Source organism: Cynoglossus semilaevis, chromosome 7 (assembly GCF_000523025.1).
Source record: "Cynoglossus semilaevis isolate Cse_v1.0 chromosome 7, Cse_v1.0, whole genome shotgun sequence".
NCBI classification, from domain to species: domain Eukaryota; kingdom Metazoa; phylum Chordata; class Actinopteri; order Pleuronectiformes; family Cynoglossidae; genus Cynoglossus; species Cynoglossus semilaevis.
In genome coordinates this window covers 9686795-9713750 of record NC_024313.1, presented here as the reverse complement: position 1 = coordinate 9713750, position 26956 = coordinate 9686795, and the positions used below count along the sequence as shown (strand labels likewise).

The 26956-nt window shown below is 42.7% G+C and overlaps 1 protein-coding gene across 1 annotated transcript in view; it reads left to right on the top strand.

Moving 5' to 3' along the window:
* The window catches only part of utrn (utrophin), a 118668-nt gene that overhangs the window by 25898 nt on the left and 65814 nt on the right, over positions 1 to 26956 (top strand). Inside the window, 29 exon segments of the mRNA XM_025056654.1 lie at positions 95 to 229; positions 1203 to 1352; positions 1432 to 1593; positions 1955 to 2086; positions 2238 to 2411; positions 2564 to 2719; positions 2849 to 3019; positions 3633 to 3812; positions 4634 to 4762; positions 5438 to 5608; positions 5932 to 5988; positions 6307 to 6471; positions 7018 to 7155; positions 7266 to 7361; positions 7662 to 7832; positions 8155 to 8327; positions 9118 to 9268; positions 10382 to 10557; positions 11031 to 11078; positions 11080 to 11161; positions 11798 to 11947; positions 12033 to 12185; positions 12289 to 12390; positions 12473 to 12593; positions 12768 to 12985; positions 13072 to 13189; positions 13519 to 13724; positions 14622 to 14776; positions 14936 to 15125. Coding sequence (XP_024912422.1) covers positions 95 to 229; positions 1203 to 1352; positions 1432 to 1593; positions 1955 to 2086; positions 2238 to 2411; positions 2564 to 2719; positions 2849 to 3019; positions 3633 to 3812; positions 4634 to 4762; positions 5438 to 5608; positions 5932 to 5988; positions 6307 to 6471; positions 7018 to 7155; positions 7266 to 7361; positions 7662 to 7832; positions 8155 to 8327; positions 9118 to 9268; positions 10382 to 10557; positions 11031 to 11078; positions 11080 to 11161; positions 11798 to 11947; positions 12033 to 12185; positions 12289 to 12390; positions 12473 to 12593; positions 12768 to 12985; positions 13072 to 13189; positions 13519 to 13724; positions 14622 to 14776; positions 14936 to 15125 — 4230 coding nt within the window.

Sequence of the window (26956 nt, the reverse complement as noted above, 5' to 3'; positions counted from 1 at the left end):
TTAAAGAATGAAGAAAAAGGCAAAAACAACCGTGCTGTCATGTTTTTTTCTGATTGCACATAATGAGGTGTCTGCGTTTGCCTGTGTGTTGCAGGAGGTTTGGTCCTGTTGGATGGAGCTGCTGCAGTACCTGGATGTGGAGCAGAATTGGCTCAACACTGTGCAGGAGAAGGTTCATGCTAGTGACAATCTGCCAGAGAGCACAGAGGCTGTCAACGAAGCCCTGGAGGTACGTCTACGCCAGAAATTACTGGGGGGAAAAAAATTGGCAAAACACCCCTGATGTGCAGCCTTCAGTTTCTTGGTAAAATGTCCTGACAATATGTTAGTGTAGAAGTCTTTACAAAATCAACCAGACAGGTGTTTGTAAGAGACACACACTAAATAACTGGCTCAACAAATGACTGAATGATTGAAATATGCAAACCCTTATCACACACACACACGGTGAATGAGAAACAGTGCCAGATGATGAGGATACTGTTACTAAAAAAAGTCAGTGTTGCTGAACTGCTCTTAAGAAGAGTCCAAAAAAACAGTTGAAAATGTGTCCCTATATGGACAAAAGCTGGAGTTGAACATTTGAAAAAAAACAAAACATGTAGTAGAAGTATTAGTACTAGTCTCATTCAGTCATATGAACAAGTACACGCAGTATACAATGAAAAAGAAAACATACACACACATTAACCCTCGCTCCCCATAGTTTCCCTTTTTCCTAATCAGACTCTGGAAGAGACCGGTCATCCTGTCTCTCTGTCCATCATCCCTGAGGACAGAAAAGCACATTTCATGACCCCCACATCCAGACTGACTGCTGAATGCTAACAAATGTCAGTCCAATGTTTCTTCTTTGTTTTTGGTTCAACTTCTTCTTTTTGGGGCTGGCCGTCATCTGGCGCAGCCATCTGCACTCTCTACTGTTGCCTTTCATGCACTGCAACCAAAACTGATTTTCTTTTGTGTAACCAAATCACTGGATTCTACTGTTTGACTTGTACTCGTTCCCTCCATATCCCTTTGAGTTTCTCTGGCAGAGTTTTGTGGAAATGTGAAGCAGTTCTGCTCTCTGATGTTTGTTGTGGTTTTGTGTAAGGCTGTTGTTGTTGGCAACCTTTCTTCCCATTTTACATTTGCAATTTTAAAATTTTCTACCACAAAATTGACTTCCTTTCTCCATCTCTTTCTGCTTTCACCACCAGTCTTTGGAGAGCGTGCTCCGCCACCCGGGGGACAACCGTACCCAGATCAGAGAGCTGGGTCAGACTCTGATCGATGGAGGCATACTGGACGACCTCATCAGTGAAAAACTAGAGGCTTTCAACTCTCGCTACGAACAGCTCAACAACCAGGTCAGAAACATTGAATAGTTACTAACCATAACATCATTTAACATCATAAATATATACATATATATGTGTATATGTCCAGGCTGTGAGCAGACAGATCAGCCTGGAGCAGCAGCTCCAGACACTGAAGGAGAACGACCAGGCTCTGCAGTCTTTGCACGAGTCTCTGAGCCACCTGGACCACACACTCACCTCCTACCTCACTGACCGCGTCGACGCCTTCCAACTCCCGCAGGAGGCACAGGTACAGGATTTCTGTTTACTAATGGTCAGGTTAATGAAATGACTTAATCCCTCTCCAAATCCCCTCAGGTACACGGCTAATAAACTGTTGTGAATTAATTAACATCTAGCAGGAGTCAACACATTCTGAAAAAAAAAAACAATTAGCATGTCAAAAAAAAAACAAAAAAACAATTAGCATGTAGCTCTTCCTGCTTCGTTTAAAGGAGTATTGAGTTGAGTTTCTTGCTGTGACATCATGGATTTTATAAATCACAAATTGTCTCTTGGTGATTTTTTTTTTTTATAGAAATGTAAAACACGCAATCCTTAACATTTATGTTCATGGTGTTTCCTAAGTCTTGACTTCACTTCCTCCTCAGAGCATCGGGGCAGAGATCGCAGCCCACGAGGTAACAGTGGAGGAGATGAGAAGAAGAAATGTGGCCAATCTCCCTCCCCCTACCACTGATGGCAAGGCTGCCCGTGGTGGAACCATGCTGGATCACCTTCAGGTAACACTGACCTCTGCTGGAGAACATTAGAATATGCAGATTTAACCTGCAGTGAAAATATAAAACCGATGCTACCAGTATGAAGAAAAGGTACAGCTTTTGTAGAACACATTTGTCATATTAAGAAAAACCTCCATTTGCTTCACTTCAGAGGAAACTCAGAGAAATCTCTACAAAGTACCAGCTGTTCCAGAAGCCTGCTAATTTTGAGCAGCGCATGCTGGACTGTAAGAAGATCCTGGAAGGGGCCAAGTCTGAGCTGCACATCCTGGATTTGAAGGATGTGGAACCAGAAAAAATCCAAGCCCACCTCAGTGGCTGTATGGTGAGAGTCTGAATATCACACAGTGTTAAATGCATTGGTGTTGCAGCTACTGTAGGTTCACATATTTAGTCATTGGTGATGTCTTCAAGTCCAGGTACGAAAACAGAGATCATCTGACTTAGCCTTATGTTTCCCTTTTTTTTATTCTTTAGAAATTATACAAATTGCTGAGCGAAGTCAAACTTGAAGTGGAGACAGTGATAAAAACAGGTCGACAGATTGTGCAGAAACAGCAGACAGAAAACCCCAAGGCCATGGACGAACAGCTGACTGCTCTCAAACTTCTCTACAACGACCTGGGGGCTCAGGTAATTGTATCTTGCCATATTTATTGTATGAAAAAAGCAGCTCGTGTGGGATGGGTACGAGATAGATGCTCATTATTTTATTACAGAACAGAAAGAGAACTACTTTGTTTTCGTTCGCTCTCTCCTCAGGTTACGGAGGGGAAACAGGACTTGGAAAAAGCTCTGTCTCTGTCTCAGAAGTTCCAGAAGGAGAGCGGCGCCCTGCAGGAGTGGCTGAGCAAAAATGAGACCCAGCTCCAGCAGAAGAACGGCTCTGGAGACATGCCAGCTGACATTGATGCCGAGATCGCCTGGGCCAATGTGAGCAGTTATCCCAGAACTTTTCATTATCCTGTTACTCCTCAGGAAAGTTTCTGGGTCAGAACAACAGATCAGACAGAGATACAGTTCTGTGAAAAACAAAATAATATAGAGAATGGAAGTATTTTTTAAAAAAACTGCGGTTCAAACAAAAAATAATTACTGCATCATTTTCCTAATTACTCCATATAAATCTATATAAAGCTGCACTATTACTCTAGTTAAGTAGTCACTAATTGTGTTATGACCAGATTATGCATTAAATCATCTTTATTTATTTATTCTACTAAATACACAGAACGATATGGGTTCTTCCCCAGGAGCCGGTCTCACTGTTCTGCCTTCTTCTCTGACCCTACTTGTTTAAAAAAGCACTGAAAACTCTGTACGATCCCTAACAACTGCGCCCTCTTGACCTCTTCACTGGGAGAATCCTGAGACAGAAACTGCATTAATATTTTTTTAAAAAGTCACAGCTTCACACTGTGGTGACGAGCACATCCTCCTTAAGTTTTTAAATGTATATAAAATGTAAAAATGTTTGAAAACAAATTCCCTAAATGTGAAAATGTGTACGTTTCACCTGATCCATAAACGTCTGCTGCTGCACCAGGGTTTGCTGAAGGAGTCGGAGCGTCGTAAGGCAGAGTTGTCCAGTCTGATGGAGACCAGTGCTGGACTGGAGACCCTGGTGGAGGGCAGTGAGACCCAGCTGGAGGACAAACTCTTTGCTCTCAACGAATCCTGGGGCCGTGTGCGCACCTGGACTGAGGACTGGCTCAGCGCCGTGCTGGTGAGTCCAAGAGTTTTATCCAGTCAGAAAACACAGAGCTGCTGTGATAAAATTCAGGTTTCTTAGAAAAAAAAACAATTTATGCGTTGGCTTTGGTCATCTTTAGATGTAATGTAAGGTAAAAGCTTTGATCCATTGTTCTTTTGGAAAGTAAAAAAAGTTCCACAATTTGTTATATTTATTAATAATAATAATATATGCTTTGGCTTTGGTCATCTTTAGATGTAATGTAAGGTAAAAAAAAAGGCTTTTGGCTTTGATCAATTGTTCTTTTGGAAAGTAAAAAAAGTTCTACAATTTGTTATATGGCTTTGGTCATCTTTAGATGTAATGTATGGTTTATTTATTGTATACATGACACAAGAGACAGGAGTGTAATGTAAAAATATTTATCTGTACTCATCTCTTTTATTCATATAAAAATAAATACATAAAATAACTTTAGAAAATAAAGTTGAAAATGAAGTTATTACTCGTTTCATAATAAATTACAATTGCAGATATTCATTTAAAAAATATTTTGGTACTGTAAAAGAAAAGAAAATACTTCTATAGGCTTTTCTATTTATAATATTTACACAAAAATACCCTCCTCTGTTTTGTAAGTCAAATGAATGCACTTATTTCCCTGAAGGCCAAATCAAATAGTGAAGACAAATATGAAAATTGCAAATCAACCCTTGAAGTAACGTGTGTTTACATGTCCTCAGAAATCTCCTCTTGAGGTTGTTGAAAACTCACGTTATTAAAACTATGTTTTGATCGAATCTGAAACAAACTGAACTTTTTATTTCCTTCATTTTCTCCTTCTAAAAAAACAGAGTCACCAGAACGAGGTGGAAATCTTTGACGAGAACGTGGCCCACATCAGCACGTGGCTCTACCAGACCCAGATCCACCTGGATGAGGCCGAGCGACTCTCCCTGACTGAGAGGGAAAATCTGATTCAGGTAATTTGGGGGGGAAACGGTGCATTAATATGAAAGAGGACTGTTCTTTTACATCCATCATTTAATTGAATAAATTCAATTTACCACTGACGTCAGGGTCTCAGGCGTACTAACTGAACTGTATGAATCGACTGGTTTTAATACAGTCACAAACTGAGACGGAATTGTTTTATGGAAATCAGTGCCTCTGGGAGGGAGATGCACTTCTGCCACAATCCATTAAGGAACATCCTCCTGGTGTCTTCTGGGACAGAATGACTTAATGTGTTTTCACACCAGAGGATTAGTGATGAACGATCAGTCATTTATAAATGTTCCATTCTGGTTTTTATCCTTTGTGCCGAGGAATAACTTGTGCTCATTCAGAATGAGGATTTTATGTGTTTGTACACACATCAGGACAATACTGACTAAATTCTCAGTGTCAATATAGTGGAGTTACCCCAGGAGGAGCAAATTGGAGGGTAATAAGAAGTTTGTAAGCCTTCTCCCTTTCTCATCACAACATCCGAGGACTTGTCTCTCAGATGTTCTCTGGGCCTGATAACACTCATTCAGTCCACGCTGAGACGGAGCGCCGACTCACGGCCGCGCCGTCATCCTGGTTTAAGAGTGAGTAATGGCACAGACCGATGGAGAAAGATGACCCTGTGCTACCCTGTGGTGTGTCCTCAGAGCATGCTGGAGGAGCTGGAGGACATCACTCTGCGTGTGGACAATGTGAGGGACCAGGCTATCATCCTAATGACCAGCAGGGGGCCCGCCTGCAGAGAGGTGGTGGAGCCCAAACTGGCCGAGCTCAACTGCAACTTTGAAAAAGTTTCCCAGCACATTAGAACCGCAAAGGTACAAAAGTCTAAACTCTTGTTACTTGATAGAGGAAATGTAAAATTTTAAAATTGACCGTTTTTGTTCAGGGCCACAGTTGTGACAACTAAGACGACAATTTTATCTGTCAAAATAGAAAATGTGCGTGTTCCCATTTTATTTTTGACCAAAACAATTTTATCTGTCAAAATAGAAAATGTGTGTGTTCCCAGCTGTGCTCAATTTTATTTTTGACCAAAATGTGTTACTTACAGAGCAGAGCAGAATATTTGCTCTCACTTTCACTGTGATTTCTATCAAATCATTCTGTTGAATCTGTGAAACTGCCACTGGTCTTTCAGATGATGACCAGCCTGGAGTCCAATGCTGCGGAGATGAAGCAGGTGACACCTCAGAGGGTATGAGAACCTCTCCTTTGTGCTCAGTTTCATCATCATCCAAATCATATCTTTGAACTTTACCACAAAATACTTTCACAACAGCAGAGGCAACATCATTCATTCGGTCTAACCCCTGCTGTTGTTTTTCCCAGTGGAAAAGTGGCTACGATGTGTTGCCCTTGGGTTCTTAATGTGTAATGCTCTGCTCTCAGTCACAGTAGAATAATAAATTATACTGAGGTGGTTGTTTTCTCAGAGCAGAGAGTCAGGTCATGACATTTATCTGACTGGGTCTCAGGCATTTTCCTAAGGTTTGTTTCTTCACCTCTCTCTCAGCAGCTCATCCAGGGCCCTGACATTAGAGTCGAGACTCAGAGTCAGGCTCCACCTGCTGAGACGGTTGTCTCCTCCGAGGTGAAGGACCTGAAGACGGAGGTTCAGGACACCCTCAAATCTCTGCAGCAGCAACAGGAGCCAGTAAACATCCTGGATGACGATAAGGTAGGAGACGATGTCCTTTATGATTTCATTTTTATGTCGTCTTGTGCCATAAAAACTCCAAATACTGTGATGAATATTTAGTCAGTTTTATAGTTGAAAATCTCCATTCAGGTTTAACATCCATTACTGTTTTAGGTGGGAATTTGAACCCAAACAACAAATTTGTACATTCCATTAAATATTGTATAAAAATATATGGCAGTTTTTAAGGTGCAATAAAATAAACCACCACTTGATAAGACGAGTGTTGAGTGGGCAAACCAAGGCCTCGGAGCTCTGGAATTTAGTCGACGTTATCAAGGTTTATGACGTTAAAGACACCAGCTGAACACATCTGACCAATCCAGAGCAAGGTCAGTGCCCGAGTGTGGAAGCTGTTATTGTACCAGTGTTTATTACAGTGTCTTCAGTGTGTCCAACTTGTTGCTTGTTTGGAAAAAGTGCAGCTCAGGCTCAGGAGTGTCAGTTTCTGGTGTGTATTTACATGAAATAAATGTACACAAATATCCTGAATTTCTGCATGTAACCTTTGTCCCTGTGTGACAGATGGATGAAGAGAAAGCCGGTGTGGAAGAGCTGCTGAGAAGAGGTGAAGAGCTGCTGCAGCAGACCTCAGACGAGGCTCAGAGGGAGGAGCTAAGACTCATGCTGCTGCGGCTGCAGAGCCAGTATTCTTCTCACAGGGTGGGTGTCCTTAAATTATCCGATTTTGCTTTTATTGCTCTCTCCAAACAAAACTTTCAGTCACGTCCCAATGTATCTTTAACCTGTTAAATGATATGTGGCTCATTCAGGAGTTGAGGGTGTTACGATCCAGGACTGTGCAGGTCTCTGTGGAGTCCAGTTCTTCTCAACCTGTTACGGACCAAACACGAGAGCTTTCAGAGCAGGTGTGTGACGCACACGCATGTTTACAACACTCTGTAGTGTTTTTGTGACGCACACGCATGTTTACAACACTTTGTCAACAACATCTGCAGTGTTTCAAAAGCTCCAAAAAGTTAAGTTTGAAAGAGCAGGTCATAAAACAACAGTTTGAACCATAACACTGTCGTTGTTGTTACTGTTTTATTCAACGGCCCAACCCAAGAAGAAGAAAGAAAACACCCAGGAATGTCAGACAGATGTTGTTACTGTGTGTTGTTGGTTGTTTACTCTGCTGTGACACGTCAACTGTCCCTGCGTCTTAGGAGATGTCGGCAGCTGACCGCAGCACCGTCCCCTCAGTGAGTCCCTCAGATTTCCTTTTAGACATCAACAAGTTACTCCTCGCCATGGCCGACAGTGAGCTGCTGCTGAACTCCCCTGAGCTCAGCGGGGGTCTCTATGAAGACTTCTCCAGCCAGGAGGACATGCTGAAGGTTGGTGTTGATCTGATTTTTAGTCAGGGGGGTTCGTTTTGGAAACTGTAAAGGTCAAAGCTGGGATGTAGTGTAATATTCTTCTCTGACCACTAGGTGATTTTTAAGGGAAATCCAATTAAATTTACAAGATTATTGTTAAAACATAAGTTAGTTTGTTTCTAGTCTGTTACACATACACATTATACACTTTTTGAAGTAATTGATCAGATTAGAAATTTTAACACATTTTTGACACATTTGACATATTGCATATTGTTTTTGACACTTTTCCGTGTCCAGTTCTTAGACTACTCTTTTAATTTTTTTTTTTTTTTTACAGAATATCAAGTCAAACCTGGACCAGCTCGGCGACAAGGTCACCGTCATCCACGAGCGTCAACCACACGCCGTCTGTGATGCTTCGCCGGCTGAGGTGCCTCAGATTGAAGACGCCATGACGCAGCTTAACGCCGAGTGGGACAGACTCAACCGCATGTACAACCACCGCAAAGGGTACGCTCTCAAAATGAACTATTGATCACAACATGGAGGATTCAAATTGAAAAAAATCTTTAAAAAATGTCTGTGTCTAGATGTATATATGTATATATATATATGTATATATATATATATATATATATTAAAAAAAAAATCCGGATAAAGAGAGAAAAATAAGGACATAGAAAAAAAACACACAATGACCATGGTTGCCATCACTCACTCACTCATATGGAGACAGACACACACTATCGCCGTGTGACCTTGACTCCCATCAACCCCCCTTCAGGGGCATCAACATTTTGCTGAGTACAGTATGTGCCAGGCTGAAATAAACAGTGGAGCTAATTTAGTAGATGGCACATAAACGCTGCAGCGCTCCGTCTGTATTTGTGCACTAACCTGAAGGCATGATTAAAACCAGACAAAGAAGCATGTTTTGTGAAATTGCTCACCCAAACTCATTTCCTCACCACTTTTGTCCACTCTTCTTTTTCTGTCAAAGGAAAAAGCTTCAAACTTGATAAAAATCAAATTTTCATTCAAATCGTTTTAAATAATCGTCCACTGATGTATTCGGAGTTTCTTGACGTTATGTCTCTTTCCACTGTTTAATGGAGGTCAGCTTTTCCAATTTCTCCTTATCACCATCTGAAAAGATTTCCAGTGCGTGAACATGATTTTATCTCCGCACCACAATATTCAGTTTTTTTCTACTTAACTAAACATAATAAAAATGAACCTAAATCATTTCACAGACATCATTTCTTGTTACGTAACCTTTTTATTACATTCTCTGCTGCAGGGCTTTCGACCGTGCCATCGAGGAGTGGGGGCAGTTCCACTGTGAGATGAACGACTTGAGTCAGTGGCTGAGTGACACTGAGACGCTGCTGTCTGACAGTGTGGGCCCTGATGGGCAGCTGAACCTGGAGTCTGCCCGACAACACCAGCAGGTGGGTGAAGAGGTGACGGGGGGGTAAATTCAAAGGTGGTTGTTGAATGAGTTCCCATTAGGGCCACCATCAACTGAAATATTTAATCATGATTAGTCGCAAGATTGTCTATAGTTTACTCAGGACTGATCACAAATTACTCACACTTTAGTTTACAATTTAAAGTTTGCTAGAAGGTGGCCAAAAGTCTCGAAGATAAACAGCTCAAAGTTACCTTGGACAAACCAGTGACTTTCAACTCTATAGTTAATTTCCGCCCAGCTCCACAGTTTAAGTATTAAAAGTACAGTACAGTAATAGTACAGCATTAAATCTTCATCACACAGTATTTGCTGATAACTTTGTTGCAAGATTATTACTCTCCCAGAATGCCACATTAAAATGGATGAGTTATTAGAAACTGGATCTTTGCAAATGTTGGACAGGAGATAATGAAATTCTGTTCTCCCGAGAAAATAATGTGTGTTTTACTGTGTCTAATGAACACACTGTGTGTGTAGCCATTCATCATGCTGAATGAAAAATCGGAGGAAGTGAAGAAGGGAAGAATGAGCTGAGCTCGGAAATAATTTTTTGATTTGTTTGATTATTAAAAAGGCAACTTTCATCTCCAAAGACAATTAGAATCCCCGTAGCTTCCGTCTGCCTCTGCGTCAATGACACAACCTCCGTCATTAACACCTCCGCTCGGGGTGATTTACACGGCTCCGTCGCCTCCTTCCTCTGCTTGGCTCTTACAGGTTTTTGCAGTGTCTACAGAATCAAACGAACTGGAATTGAGAGATCAATTAGCTGACTCACTCCGAGGCGGTCGTTACAATTATTCACTCTGCTTTACGGGTGTGAGCCTCGACACTTTAAGTCTCCTTCTGTGGATGCTGTGACTTCTCGCGGCTTAAATTTTGATTCCTGCTTGAAGCTCAGCATCTCCTGTGTTTACTCCCACAAATCAAACCTGTGTGTCGATCACAGATTTCCCCGAGGAGACCGACTCTGGCAGGGGATTTGGCTCAAAGTCAATGGGCTTATAGTGTTGGACTTATCCCAAATTCTATTTTTTTTCCCTCCTCCTCTGTCTGTCACTCAGTTTCTTTACTTTGTGTTTGTGTGCAGGAGCTGGAGGAAGGTCTGGCCAGTCACCAACCTGACCTGGCTGTGTTAACCCACACTGGGGAGCAGATAATAGGGCAGCTGTCATCTCTTGATGGACCACTGCTGGAGGAGAAGCTAAACAACCTTAGTCAGCGTTGGAGAGCTGTCAGCCGTCAAGTTCTGGACAGACAGCGCCGGTAGTGAATTAATGGATAAACACAAAATGCACGGCTTTGTCATTCGGCCAGAAATTAGAATTTGGGCAATTTGGGACTTTTAAAATAATTAGACAATTGATTCCCTTTTTTTACCCAATGATGTGAAAACTGGTTCCTTGCTAACCTGCTAATTAACAAATTATAGAAAAATAATCTTTCATTTGCCCTTTTTTTAGACACATAAGGACCATTTGCTGTGACGTGGTTTCATATCAGATTCATTTTATTGTGCAATTCCCCACAGTGGACAGTGCTTTTCTTTTCCATCTCCGTCCTAATGTGTTTTCTTTATGTATAATTTGGCAGGTTATCATTCCGTCTGCAGTCAGTGCATCTCCAACAGTTATTGAGATGTAAATTTATGCATTAGATGTACAACCTGCAGGCGGTGGAGATCTTTATCCGAGTGCATGACGTAGTATGCATGCGTGTTTGTGTGTGTGTGTGTGCAGCCTCGCTGGTGACGACCCGGCCCTGACAGACCTGGTGACGCGCCGAGCGGGCTGGGTGGCTGGAACAGGCGGAAAATGCTGTCAGGTCTCTACCTGTCACAGCCACCGACCACAACCTCAAAGAGCTGAAGGTACGGCCGAGCCTTAGTCACTGTACTGTTCAGGAGGAAGAGGAGGAGGAGGAGGAGGAGTACATATGTAAATCCTGACAAGAGCAACACAAAAACACGACTTAGTAATAAGTTAACAGAAATAAATCCACTCCTTCATAGCCACTAAACATAGCATTAGCCTTTCTTTACTGCTGTTAAGACCAGGGCTATGGAAATGATCAAGTTTATTTATGAAAATAACTAGATGCAAATTTTACTACATTTTATCCCATGGGCAGAAGGATGAAAACTGTCTATTCAAATATTTCATCAACCATCCACTTATTGTTGCTCTAATACACAATCAATTAGATTATCAATATTTAAACACAAAAACTTTGGATTAGTCAATAAAAGAAAATTACTTTTTTATCACGTTTGTTTATGTTGATTAATCAGAATTAGTCATAATTAATCACTGTTAATCAGTATCATTATTAATTCATTAATTTGATTTAGGTTGACAGTCTTAGGTAAAACGCCCACAGCAACAAACATGGAATGACAGAACGATGACAACGTGGAGCAGCAGCTGTTTCAGCCTCTGGTTCTTAAAGCTGTCTTTCACCAAAGCAGTGACTGTGAAATCAAGGGTCAGCGCTTTCTTCTTTGCAGGCACTGGCTGAGGAGATGGATGCACAGAACGGTCGTCTCGGTTGGTTGAACAAGCACGCGCCACAGATCCTGTCCAGCCCCGTTGTGAGTCCTCAGAGCAGAGAGCAACATGTTGGCAAACTGAGAGCCATCAACATGAGCTGGAGCAAAGTGAGTGGAATCAGCACTGACTCCATGTTTATGTCTGGATTTAACACCTCGTCCTGGTGTTTACATCTGGTCTCTTATCCTCCAGGTGACCAACGAGCTGCTGGATAAGGTCGGAGAGGTCGAGGCCAACCTCCAGGGTCACGCACAGTTCCAGGACAGGATGGAGCGACTCTCCGACTGGGTCGTCATCACACACCAGACCATCATAACCAGAGGCCTCAATCCAGGACAAGCACAGGTAGACTGACCGTGATCTCCAAAAACAACCAAAGAACAAACTCTCTTAACCTGCAGGTCACTTCACTGTGATGCAAATTAAAATGGCCGTCTGCCTGTCCCAGGCTCTGGAGGTCTCCATGAAGGACAGGAAGAAGGACCTGGAGGAACTGTTGGCCCATTCCATCGAGCTGCAGAGACGACACCAGCTGTTGCCACAAGAAAAGGTAGACGTTGAACCTTTGCATTTTACTAAATATTTTTCCAAAATCATTGATTATTGATCTGCATGCTGTTGTATGTTTACAGACTAAAGTAGAACAGTTGGCAGCCGACTGGAAAGCTCTTGATGGTCAAATGAGGGAAACGCTTCAGGCACAAATCTCTCCGTGGACCCAACGGGAACATCTGGTCCAGCACCAGCAACTTGGTAAAGATGCTGAAATATGTGAAGAAGAGAGAAGTTTGATGTCTGAGTCGAACATCAAACATAGAAAAATGCAAAGACCAGCTGGTTTTATTAGTCACAGTTGGCAACATTTTTTAAATCCTTGTCTAAAAGAGTTTCCTTGTTTTTCCCGTCGTCTACTTGACTTGACTTCAGTGTCTGCAGTACCGTCGGCCGTACAGATGGCCAGTCTGGTCAGTGAGGACCCACACCACCAGACTCCACACTCACCAGACTCTGTGGCTCCCACTGATCTCAATGAAACAGCAACAGAGCTGGCCAACTGGCTCCTTCTCATCACACAGATGCTCAAGTCTAATATCGTCACCGTGGGGGATGTCGAGGAGATCAGGACCACCATGGGGCGTCTGCAGGTGGGCGGAGAAGAACAGGCCTCGGTGGCTGATGTGACTGAAGTGTGTCAGACATGTTGTTCAATGTGTTTTCTCTTTGTTGGTAGGTGACAAAGAGTGACTTGGAACAGCGCCACCCTCAGCTGGAGGACATTTTTACGCTGGCGCAGAACATCAAAAATAAGACTTCTAATCTGGACGTTCGCACATCCATTACTGAAAAATGTATGTACGCACACACACATACACAGACCACAGTAATGAGGCTTGTTTTATTTACAGTGTTTTTGCGTTTGAGTTTTTATTGCCCTTAAATTGTTGTCTAAATGTGGTTTAAAAAATCTGAGGTTGGGGGTTCTATAAAACTAGGAATTATCTGATGTTTTATTGCCCTTAAATTGTTGTCTAAATAAATAAAATAAAAATAAAGAAGTGTTTATACTAATGGACTGAATGTAAAGAAAAAGCTTATATTTATAAATAATTTTTCTAGAACTTTGACTTTGACTCTTCTACACTCCTTTAACTGTGATACACCGTGTTTGTTTACACAGTGGAGAAGGTGCGGAGCCAATGGGACAACACCCAGCACGGTGTGGAGGCACGGCTCCATCAGCTGGACCACATGGTCGTCCACAGTAACCAATGGGAGGAGAAGAGGAAGGAAGTGACTGCTCTCATTGGTCACAACGACGGACGCTTTCACAACCTGCTGCAGCAGAACAGAGATCCTCTGACCAAACAGCTCACTGATAACAAGGTCAGGGAAAAGGCTGTCAAGTGATTAATCACGATTATTCGTGATTAATCAACCTCCCTAAATATTAGCAGAGCTTTTTTTCCCCGGTATTTGAAGACAAATAACAGCAGGGAGATGGATGTGATTAGCCTAAAATAAATGTGAAAAAAAAAAGATGAACCCTCCCAAATTAGTTAATTCCATTTTATGGTTTTGTTTACTGTGACTCTCTTTCCTTAACATTTAAAAAAAAAAGTAACTGCCTAAAAGAAATCCTCTCCCTTTTTTGATTGGGAGAGAAAAAAAGACCAAACTTTACTCTTTATGAACTCCTGGGTTTTTTAATGCACCCATAAAGTCTTTAAAAGGTAGAAATAAATAAACCAACTCTCAGCAGTATCATTTTGAAGCTTAATAATCTTCCTTTGCCCATCTCTTCCATCATTTTAATTTAAGAGGATGACTCTGATAATAAAAATATAGCTCACGGGTGAGGCATTACTGAAACGTAACACTAGAGGGCAACTTAGTTCAACCTAATGCAGCATCAGCCATTCCTCAACTTAAAGCTGGAGTTGTGTACCTGAATAAGTATCTATATGATTAGAAATGTTTTTGTTTGAAAACAGGAGTATCTGTTTGTTCATTTTTTTTTTTGTTGAAAACAGGAATATCTGTTTGTTGTTTAGTCTTTTAGCAAATCTTAAAGATATTTTTGTAAAGTTTAAAGAAATGTCATGAACACCATACATCTCAAAAGGAAATTATAATGGAGGAAAGATCCTAGGAAGAATTACTTCAACTGCTGCAATGTCATGGGTTCACCTCCAGAGGGGACGTGAACGTTCACAGCTCATCACTCACTTATTCAGTGTCATCTTGACCCTTTTGTCACTGAATTTATTTATTGCTTTGCAGTCATTTCTCCAAGACCTGGGCCGAGGCCAAGCCGCTGTGGCAGCTTTCAATGAGCTGTCCAATCATCTGCTGCGGGAATATTCCACTGATGACACCAGGAGAATCAAGGAGGTCACGGAAAAACACAACGCCGCCTGGAATACCATCAACAATAGGTGCACACACACACTCACACCCCTGTGTGTCCTTGTCTGCTCCTACTATTTGTTTATCTGTGTGTCGGTACTTGAACGCAGCATTGACTGACCTCTGTCTATAAATTGTGTCGTGACCTGTGCGTGTTTTTACATATTTGATTAATTATTGATTGACAGGGCGAGTGACCGTTACGCTCAGCTGGACAATGAAATGAAGGGTCTTCAGATGTCTCTCAGGGAGCTGGAGTCCTTCCTGAAATGGCTCCAGGAGGCGGAGACGACGGTCAACGTTCTGGCCGATGCGTCCCAGAGAGAAGACCTGTCAAAGGACTCCGCCCACGGGAAGGAGCTGAAGAGGCAACTGGAGGTAGGTGGTGCTGTTAATGATCAGAGGAACTGGGACTTTATGAGCAGGTGCTGGGACATTATCTGAGTGTCATCCCCTTATTAACGTGTCCTTCACTGAGAGGACTGAAGCTGGTGTGCACTTGGTTGAACTCCTTGTCCTTCAACTGGCCTTTACACACACATTTACACACAGCTTCTCAGTAAATCATTTTTGCCTCAAATGTAATCTTTTAATCCCAGACTAATTTTTTTTTTCAGCTCTCAGAAGTTCCAGTTTTAGAAAACATTTAAGGGAGACAATCACTGCTTCAGTTTTGTGTCTGGGATTATGAAGAGTTTTTTTTAACTTTTCTCAGAAAAATTTGATCATTTTTCTGCTTTTATTTTTAAGCTTTGCTTTGGATAGAATGCGATCCAGAAACATCCACGGCTTGAATGGTTCACAGAGAGTTCTTTGAACGCTTTTTAGTGTTTGTTTGAGAACTAAAAACAAGTGAAATCCATCCTGGACTAAAATGTTCATGACTCCCCTGCAGTATCAAGGTGATTAGGCTAGGGGTCACATACCCTATGTTCAGAAACCTGTGGAATTGAAATCAATTTGCCTCCACAAACAGTAGGTCCTCCAACAAACATATGGTAAAGAACGTTTGACTGACAGGACTCAGCTGATGCTGATCATTGACAGGACCTGAGAAAGAGTAGGTTCAGTTAAAGTGATTATTGTGTGTGTGTGTGTGTGTGTGTGTAAAGTACAGTAAAACGCTCATATTACTGAGAGCAAATTCCCTCTCTGGAACCATATCACAAAGTGCCCTTCTGTAATCTCATGGATTAAATTTTGCTTATCTCAGCTCAGGCATGTGGTTCTATATAATCTACTCATTCCTGCCACGCTGCACACAGGCGCCGACCACAGGCTTGACGCTACTGAACAGAAGAGTAAAAAGATATTCACCAGGGTCACAGGGAATTTTCTGGCTGGAAATCACACTCCCGTCTAATATTGTTATTTGTTGTTTACTTTGGAATGAAGTCGTGGGCCGGATTGGATGGTTTGGTGGGCTGGATTCAGCCTGTGGGCCACCAGTTGATGATCATACACGATTTCCATGACATCGTTTGTAGGAGTGGTGTCTTGTAGTGGGTGTACAGTGTGTGTGTGTGTGTGTGTGTAGATCAGATAGTGAACCTGGAACAAATAAGATGTTTAGTGAAGTCCATTTTTTTAACCCAGGGCGCCCAAACTCCCAGGGTCAGTGAACCTGGAACAAATAAGATGTTTACTGAAGCTCATTTTTTAAACCCAGGGTCATACTGAGAGAAAAACAGTTCTTTTCACTGCTGCTCAAACAGTACCAGAGCCTGGTGGTCTTATTGTCTCATTGTGTAGAACACTTTCTTTCTTTCATGTGATTTTTCCACACATTTCTACATTTTCTGGGCCTTGAAATCTCCTTTTAACGGTTCTTTCATGTGATTTTTCCACACATTTTCTGGGCCTTGGAATCTCCTGTTATCGACATTACTTGAATCCATGTCACAGTTCTCTGTTGTGTGAGGCTCCGATGGTGAGATATTGTGCCGTGGATTGTGTGATATGGAGTCGTTTTCATCCTCACTTCAAATACACGCCTTTTCACTTTCATTCCTGTAGAAAGATGACGTTTGTTTCCCTGCACTTTAAATGAAAAGTCCAGGAGAAAATGTCACGTGGAACAGGAATAGTTTGTGTGGTCAGCGTCTCTGCAGGAGCCCAGCAGCTGTTTCATGATCATCTCTGCACCGGTGTGTGCCGACACTTTTTCTCTCCTTTTATCAGACAGGTTTTTTTTTTCTTCTTCTCTTGTCGTCATCTCCACAGTACCTGTGGATTTATTCTGTTGGGGATTCAGCATTTTTCAATCTGAAACAAGGCTCTTTGACTCTAATCTACTTTCCTCTTCCTCCCCGCCTCCTTCCTTCCTCACCTTCCTCCAACATTTTTTTTTTCCTCGTGCCCTAATTTCTAATGTCGAACGCTCACAAACGTCTAATCAAAGATGATACGGAATTAAAATCTTACATCTTTCTGTTGCACCGGAAACGCAGTATAAAATGTCGATAGTGACGTTAGTATTAATAAATCAGACGAGTACTTCCTGGCTGGATGCAGCTTGTCATTGGTAGTTTAATATCGTGCTAGTAAATATTTGATATTGAATTGCTTCTCATTAGTTACAGACGTTGCATCATTGAAAGGGACACTGACACTGATATTTACACTTTGACCTGGAAAAGCTGTCGTTTTTGTTGATTTTTTTTTTTCTGAGAAAAACTAACAACACTTTTGCTGTTGTATGGGAAAAGGTGTTGAGCCTCCAATGTCCAACAATGCTTTGCTCTCTGTGTTATGAAGGGAAAAAAACCCATATAAAACCATAAGTCAGAGGCGGCTGATGCACAGCTGACGTTTGTTCTGCTGAAATGAATAGGAACTCTCCGTCCAGCATCTCTCCGTGCTGCCTGGTATAACTCCTCCCTCTCACTGACCCTGCTGTTTGTTCGCATCTCATTTATCTGCTCTCTCTCTCGCTCTCTCTCACTCACTCACTCACTCACTGTTGCTCCCTCTCTCCTCCTCTTTGTCTCTCGTTCATCCATCCGTTGGCTGGTTGCTTTTGTGTGATGTTATTCTAACCTCACGGCGCGGCCACTGGTTCCCTCAAACTGTTCTTGTTCTTGAGCTGTCTCTCCCTCTCTCTCTCTCTCTCTCTCTGTGTGTGGTCCAGTGCGATTACTGTCTTTTCTTCACTTTCTCTCTTCCTCCACCTCACACTCTCCCTCCTTTTCCTCCTGTCTCCGGTGTGGATCAGTGGCAGTGAAAAGTGAGCCGTGTACGATCTGCATCTCCGTCTGAGCAACTCGTGCCCTCCTCTCTCTCTCGCTCTCTCTCGCTCTCCTCCTTTCTTCCCTCGTACTTTCCTCTTTTTTCCACATCTTCATTTTTTTTTGCCCCATCCTCTCCCTTTTCTCCTCCTCTTCCTCCACCTCTGACTCTGGTTTGTGCGTTTCTCTCGGGGTTCTGTGCGTGTTAAATGTGGAGGAGAAAGTGAGTGCCTTGTCTCGTCCGGCTCTTTTGCACCATCATCATCCTCATATGTGTGTGTGAGAGTGTGTGTGTGTGTGTGTGTGCTGGGAGCTTGTGTCAAACAGTGTCCGTCTCTGTGTTTTTAAACACAGAGGGAGACTCCAGCTGAGGCTGTGCTCTCTCTCTCTCTCTCTCTCTCTGTATGTATGTGTGTGTGTTGAACGGTGGGGGCATGCTGAGCTGAGTAAGTGTGTGTGTGTGTGTCACCCTGTGTGTATGTGTGTGCGCATGCATCACGTCAGCTTGGCTGAGGTCTGCTCGGCTGGATAGGGAGAGAGAGAACAATAATGAGCGGGGTAGGGCAGTGCTAGCATGCGGACTAAGAACAGACTGCTGCAGACTTGTAGCAGTCTTAAGATGATGGCCATGGTTCGGACCTCCCTCCAGAAAGTGGTGGTCTTCCTTCACAGGCTCCAGAGGATGGCCATCTCATCACCGCGCTACCAGAAACTCTGCAAGGTATGTGGACTCTCCGACGGAGAGAGAGAGAGAGAGAGTTTGGTTTTGACTTTTTAAGACGGCACTGATCACATTTTACAACTTTTATTGGCTCATCTGGTTGGAGCTGCTTTGTGTTCGTGACTGTTTTAATGACTATTTAAAGGTCGTTTTTTTTTTCAAGAGACGATGGTGGATTTTTATTGGTTAAAAAAATCTCTTTTTGAAATTCAAAAAGATACAAGTTGTTGGCTTTTTCTGATTTACTCTGTCTTTTTTATTCGTTTTAAATACTTTGATTTATCCACGCTCTCCTCCTGACTTCCCCTCTCTGCTCCCCTATTGTGTTTGTGCCTCTCAGCCTTATCGCTGTTTTGTTCCTCCTTGAATTTCGTGACTTATCAGTGGTGTGGTCCATAAACAAACAAACAAACAGAGCAACGTGCACGTTTATCTCTGCTGGTGCCTGAACACCAAACTGACAGAATGGAGCGTCATCCACAGCAAATAATTTCACCCTAAAACAAATGTTGTAGATTAGTGGAGATGCTGTAATTACACACAGCTTAGCGAGAACTTAATTCACACGTGAATGAACTGCTGAACACGCTGCGTCCTCCGTGTGTAAATGACCAAACAACCTTTGTTGTATTACTCTGTTCCGTGTAACAGCTGTTTGTCAGCTGCATCGATTTCACTTCAGGACGCAACAGCAACTGCTGTGTGGTGCTGTCATTTGTCCGCTTGATCATTATTGATCGCTCATCTTCTCTCCTCTGCCTCCACCTCTGGCTTCACACTACACTCACCCAGGCACAGACGAAGGGCAGAGCGCGGGAGGGTCGGGGGTGAGGGGGGTGGGTGGAGGAGGGAGCTGTTGTGATTTGAGCGACACAGAGCAGCAAATTCTCTAGACCAGTTTTCAATCATGTCGGCTGAACTCAATCCATCCATAAACCATTAATCCAGCTCTCTTTAACGTTAGGGTCCTTTTCTAATGTGTGTGTGTGTGTGTGTGTGTTTTTTTTAATGCCTCGAGGCTGGAGCTCTGAAACCTGCCAGAGCTTGAATTTCATCGCTGTTGTTTTGGCTTAGATTTAAATCCAATTTAGGAATAAAACAGTTGGACCACAAATAAACCATCTGAACAAAGTTATACTATAGAAAAAATAAGTGATGACCAGAATGGTGGACTGATTAGACGACTGCTCAAATGACGTAAAAGATGCAGAAAGACTTTTTTTTTTGTCCAAACATGAATCTTGAAAACCTAATAAAAGTGTTAGGTTTGTAATATTTCTGCTGCTTTGCTCCGTTTTTGTCTTCTTTTCTACCAGTTCCTTCTTATCTCACTGAGACAAGTGAAATGTAATCTTTTCAGCAGTCGCTCTCACATCTGCAGATCAATCCCCCACTCGTTTCTTCATCGTGGGCTCATTCAAACCTGACGTTGCTCCACTCATCATCCTCACCTGGTCAGATCATACTGGATCACGTCGTCACTGGTGGGAGGCATCTGTCATTCCACACTTGATTACCCCCCCATTCGTCATCCCGCTTTGTTTGGTCTTCCCTGGGGAGAATCTGTAATTCCAGTCGTGTCCTGCCTCCCCGGGGGACGTTTGCTGTCCAGCAGGTGGTAACAGTGGCTCCTGGATGATGGATTTGCTGGGGGGGGTCTATCTAACCTGTGGGGTCTTAAACATGGCCTTATGTATCTGTTACTTAATTAACCACTAACTTGTACTTAGTACACGACAGTTAACCAGGGTGAAGGAATATTTAGAAAAACTCTCCAACATCCACCCTGTATCGAAGAAACAATGCCATGTTTATCTTCTAATCCATATTGACCTTTGTCTCAGTGATGACCCCTCACTGTGACTAAAGGTTCATTTCCACTACTTTAAAATACCACAACTGGGAAACGCAGCCGAACAGACGCTCATGAAGATATTAATGTTTTTTTTTATCTGTCCGTTCTCTTCATACCTTCTTTATGGCACGTCTTTGCGTGTTGCCTTCAGGAGCACTCATTATTATTGATGCATAATCCCGAGCTTCTCAGCCTTTGTGAGCTGAGGCCATTTGAACTGAAGTGCCTCCAGAACGACACGTATTATTTGGAGCATGAATCGAAACCCACGTTTGCCCCTAACGTTTCTAAACGTTAATGTTTAATGAGGTTTTATGCTATTAGAAAAATTCACATCCATACAGTTTCCCCAAAGGAGTTGTGTACAATATGGATGAGGACCTACAGGGCGTTTATCCCGCCCACGGAACTAGGCTCAGTTCCATTAAAAAATGTCAGTCAGAAGGTAACTGTGTGCTTCGTGAAATGCTGGTGAGATGTTCTTCTTGTCTGAGGACAGTTCACTGGTAGAGAAACCTCAGTGACTCAATTCATCGCCGCTCACTTTTGCGCTGCTTCACTTTGGGTAATCACTCGCAGAGACTTGGCTGAAGGGCCAAGCGCTCTCCTGAGAAGTGTCCTCATACTCTCATTACTGCTGCATTGGCCCCTACTTTGTGTGTGTGTGTGTGTGTGTGTGCATCCCCGTTCCTTAGTCAGCCAAGCTGATTTTAGAAGCGGCCTTGAAGCTGTGATGATGTGGAGTCCTGCCCTGTTTCCTACTGTTTATCTGGAAACTGCTTTGGCCTCTGGGCTCAACACTGTTTCCACCTTTGTTCCGTGCTCAGTGCTGCTGCGGGACAGGTGACTCGGACTCCGGGCGTGGTGACCTCACGCCTGACCTCTCTGTCCTTGAGCTCCACGGGGGTCCCCTGTGGTCATTATCAAGTGTGAGGCTTAGCAGTTCGAGCCTGAGGCGCTCTGACAGCAGTGACCTGGCCGTGTCTCAGAACACAAATGTTTCCGTCATTTTCTCTTTTTTGCTTTTTGCACAAATTCCAAGCACAGACTCTTTCTTTATATAAAAACAAACAAACAAACAAAAAAACATTGTTACCAAGCAACAAAGCATTTAAACTGGTTGTCCCTAATGTGATTGTTCAATAATAATTGGATTAGTCAGACAAATGGAGGAAAGACTAGACACAGTGTCTCTGCTGGGGTTTTTTTATAAACAGCTGCTTAAACAACAAGTGTTTGGAAAACGGAGAGAGCGACATGGATGATAGTTAAAAATAAACTAATGAAAATGAACCAACTTTACATTTTCAACTAAAATTTAAAAAAAAAAACAGTATGATGAAGTTGGTTTGTTTATACATTTTCAACTAAAATTTAAAAAAAACAGTACGATGAAGTTGGTTTGTTTTTGGACGCTGCTCTTAGACACATTTTATAAACATGACATCAAGAATACTTATTGAAAAGTTGTCGTGACTAATAATGATTTATGAGGATTAAAAAAAAAAAAGACTTGACTCTTGATTGTTGATCTGGACTGCAGGCCGGCCGGACGTCTCCATGTCTACTGTCCACCATGTCATTTAGATCAATGTCAGCTCACTGATCTGCCACTTCACCACAGCACTGCATATAAATCCTTATTATCGGCAGCGCAGGTGATTTAAATCAGCGGCCCTGAATCAAGCTGTTCTCTCATCTGCTGCTGCTGCAGAAACTCTAGCCGTTGTACAATAAAAATGCAGTTTCCTCTTTTTATGTTTTAAACTTCATCTGTGATTAGATGATGAAATAAAGTAACTTCCAAAAGTCTCTTCATCCTCCACTGTCTCTCCCATTTACAGTAAAACCCTTTATTGAGCTGTTAATGGTGGCGAGTGCGCTTGTTGCGTGGTGCACTTGCAACTATGGATTTTTTGTGTGTGTGTGTTCACCACGTTTCCATTAGTGGCTTTCAAACTGGCCCTAACAGCAGGCTGGAGCTGCTAATGCCTCGGTGGTTTATTATCAGACAGACTTCATGGAGCTGCAGAGCTCGGCCAGCCACGCTCTCCACATGTGACGGTAAACTATCATTTGGAGCCAGGACGACAACGAGGAGAGACATGCTGACAAAATTCTAGTTTTGAGTGGTTTTCACACGTGTGGTTGAGTTTTGGTAAATCGGCCTGGAGTTTGACTGGAACAAGCCATGACCAGTACAGGTGTCAGGAGGAGCTCAGTCTCAGAGAGTCACGAAGGCACGGTGCAGAAGATGATTTGATGTTTTAATAGCTCTTGAATTCATTAATGACCCCGTCGTGCCTTATTTTGTTTTTATTTTTACACAAATAAAAATGCAAAGTCAAGGCGTTGTGGTTTTATGGCTGCAATATGCAGTAACACTGTCATACTGGAACTGGAAGAAAACAAAAATTGCTTTGTTTATGTTATTTCCCTGCGCAATAAACCAGCTAAAAGGCACAGAGGTGGAGCCCCCGCAGGACTGAGTTTTAACAGCAGCTTCTTCCAAAATGACGTCCAGATCGATGTCCGGTCAATCCAGTCAGGACGTGATTGAGACGGCAGCTTCCTGCAGGCTCAGTGGACAAAGGCAGCGCAGCAAAGTGAATATTTTTTACTGCGTCTCCTCCTTGTTTTTCCTCCGCTCCGTGTCACATCGTACTGTAGGAGCAGGGGAAATATTATAAAAATATGGTAAAATACAGAAAGTTTGTGTGGAGGCACCTGGGCCCAGGGAGGGAGGAGGACATGTTGACCTGAGGCAGGAAGCAGGAGTCATGTCTGTTGTCAGTTTGAAGCCTCTCTGACCTCCCAGCTCCCACTCTCCTCACTTCAGGAGTGGGATTCTCTGTCTGCTGCACCAGGACAGGGTGTGATGTTCTTTTCTCTTACTTCTATTTCTGGGCTGACAGTCGGACGTCTGCACCCAAACAGTGCACCCTGTGTTTTACCCTGGTTACTGTCTGTGGTGTACTCACAAACACAGAGTTGACTCATAGTATACGCTGTTGTATACAGAGGTGAGGTGAAGAAACGTGTGAGAGAGAGAGAGAGAGTTGATGACTGTTAGGGACGGGAATTGATTAGAATTTACAGTTATTGATATCAATAACTATTAATTTTTTATTGGCTGAAGTCAGTGGTTCTTTTACAGTTATTGATATCAATAACTATTCAATTTTTTTATTGGCTGACAGAAATGTTTTTTTACGCCCCCGCGAATTGACATACTTTTGAGAACCTGATAACATGTATATTTTTATCTGTACAAACCACTGTATGAGTTGCTGCCACCTAGTGACTGGAGGCTTGTTATCATTCAAGTCTTACAGCAGTGGTACACTGATGTCCAGCGTGCCATATTCCATTAAAAGCCCCTCATGCATCCCTGGCACCTCACTGCGCCCCCTAATGGCGGCCGCCCCACTATTTGAGAAGTAGTTGCTTAAGTATAAAATATAGCAGAAATAGGTTTGTTTGCATTAACTCTTTAATGAATTGACATCTGGAATAACAAGAAATGTAAACGTTGATTTATTTCAAAATTTTATGTCGTAATCTGACAATAAAGTCAAGTAGTTAATAACATTTTCATGTCGTTCTACCTCCTTCTCCACTCGACTAACTTCACACAGTTTATGCAGAGTGTTTAACATATATTATACTCCTTAGCCTTAGATTTTCTTCCAGCCATGCTCCGCTCTGTGACGTTCCTTCTCATTCATCTCTGCACCAATCTCCCTAATATCGTTCCATTACTCTCAGCCGTTTGCAGCCGAGGTTCCGTCTCAGATCCTTCCTTTCTCTATTCATGTCTTCATCCGCCCGTTTTCCCGCCGCTGTTAAATCATTCACACCCACCCGGCCCCGCTTTTCCTGCTTCCCACCAACGCTGCTCATCTTTCCCTCAAGTTTCAGGCAGATGGCTCTCCCGCTCCTTCAGCTGGTGTTGATGCTACGCTCAGATCAAGCAGATCATTACAAGCAGCTAAAACACAGATCAAATGCTTTTTTTTTACTGACGCGGCAACATTTAATCATGTGGGGTCAGCGCCTCGGAGTTATCATCACAGAAGCTACACCCACTCTCACATCACGTTCAGTTCGCCTTAAGTTCTCAGTGATGGTAGCGATATGTGTGTGTGTGAGTGTGAATGAAGGTCTCTGAGTGTGTGTGTGTGTGTGTGTGTGCCTGGCTCTTTTCTATTAAAGGAAACTTCCCTAAAGACCGTTAGTGTTTCAAGAAATGTCTTGGTTGATGGGGCGTTTAAAGACAGTTGGATTTCTTTTTTCATCTCAAATACATACATTTTTATTGAATGCAGGGATTTTGTCCACAGAAATATGGAAACATTTTGTTCATCGTGTTTTGATCGTTGATTTCCTGGCACAGCCTACATCTTGTTGAACATCTTCCTCCTTTGTTCTCGGTGACCTCCTCCTCGCCGCCTGTAACTACTCCTGTTGTTGCTTGTTTGTGAAAGTGTTTGTTTCTTCGCTAAATATCAGTGGGATTAGCACCGGTGGCTTAATTAAAAAGCAATTACCTCGGCTCGCTGCGGGTGACGCTTGGTGGGAAGTAGCTCAGCTAATCTGGTAAACAGGGTGAGCGGAGCCTTTGGTGTTCAACACACACACACACACACCCATACACCCCTACACGCACACACAGATTGTGCAATTTTCTACAGAATTAATGAAGGATTAGGAAACAAGCAAAGAAGAAGCGGCAGCTACAGGTGTAGCGGAGGAGCCGCTACCCTGCGTTTGCAGCTAGTTCTTCACCAACACTTGAAGAAACAGTCAGGTCATGAAGTCACGTGACTGAAACCACGTTCTCTGACTGACTGTTACTGCCTCGTCTTCTCCCTCTGCCTGTAGGGTCCAAAAATAAGTTTGCACATGTGCCACCAGAGCTAATCTTTTCATTTTAAAAGCTCCAATTAGATGAAGCTAATGACACTAATTAGATCAAGTTTCCATGACTCGCTGCAAAATGTCCTTGATGGAAAAAAAAACACACACACTTGAGGCAAGAGAGAGATGGAGATGCTGTGGATGTCTGTGGTGTCTGTGGATGTCGGTAACCCATTTACAGTAATTTATGCCTTGGTTACATTTTTAACAGGGACAGAAAGTTGGTCCTAATGAGACAAACACTTGTTTGTGAAGCTGTTCGTGTCCTATTTTTTTATTACGTGAACCTGAGGAGAGGGAGACGTCGCTCAGGTGTCTTGAACAGTTTTTTCGTTATATCTTTGCCAGTTGTTGAGTTGTTGTATGTTGTGTTTTATAACCTCTGTGACAGAGAGTGGCTGCTGTGACGTGTTTCCTCAGGTGTTTCACAGTTAAAGAAACACTGGCTTTAGGTCGTTCAGGCCTTGATTTTTAGGGATTAGGAGCCAAAGACTAATGTAAAACTGGGATTGATCTGTGTATTTGATTTGTCTCTCTGTGTGTGTGTGTTCATGAATTTCTCTTCTGTCTCAGCCATGGGTCAAATCTTTTCAAATTGACCTGTTCTATTCCAGAGGGGGACCATTAATTATCACTAACCACTCTGGGACTCACACACACACACACACACACACACCCTTCTCTTCCTACGCGACTCTATTTATAGTGCACTGTAAGCAGGGCCTTGTCACAAACAATGCATCTGAATGATTGACAGGTCCGAGGAGCGCCACCGTCTCAGACTCTCCTTTCGCCCGATGGTCAAAGCTGTGACATCACCTTTGTCTGACCGCTAATTTCTTTCTCCATCGACCGTCTTTGGTCATGACGCTGTGAGTCAGAGCGTTTTTACGACTCGCCGTTCAGAGTCTTTTGTCTTGTCACTCACAGAGAACGGAAAGTGAGTCATTAAAGTGCTGAACGCTGGGCCGTCAGCTGTCCTTTACACCGACTGTCGTTGGACAACACTTACAGAAATGAACACGTGATATTGATAGAGCTTGAACTGGTTCCTTCAAAAAAATTTCTTTTAACCTTGTGTCATTTGAACATGCCATGGATTTCTATTCCCTTTGGAAGTGAAGAACTGAAGGAGCCTCTTGGACGAGAGTTGAAACGTTTCATGTCCATTTGCCGAACAGAAGTCTTCAACCATTACCTTTGGAGTAAAAAGTACATTTTACCAGTGAAGTGCAGTCTTTTTTAGTACTGTAAATACACAGAAAGATGTTTTTTCAAGTCTTTAGTCCTTATTTTAGCTTCACTAATGGGAGTAAATGGAAGTTTCAGTCAGTTTTCGTGCTCTGCCATGAACTCCATGCCCTCGAGTTCGGCTCCACTTGACACAAACTCTTCATCTATCACGATGCTCAGATTTCTTTTTAAAGATACAGAAATATTCGTCCTTGTCTCTTTGGTTTATTTACCACCCATATACGTATATAGA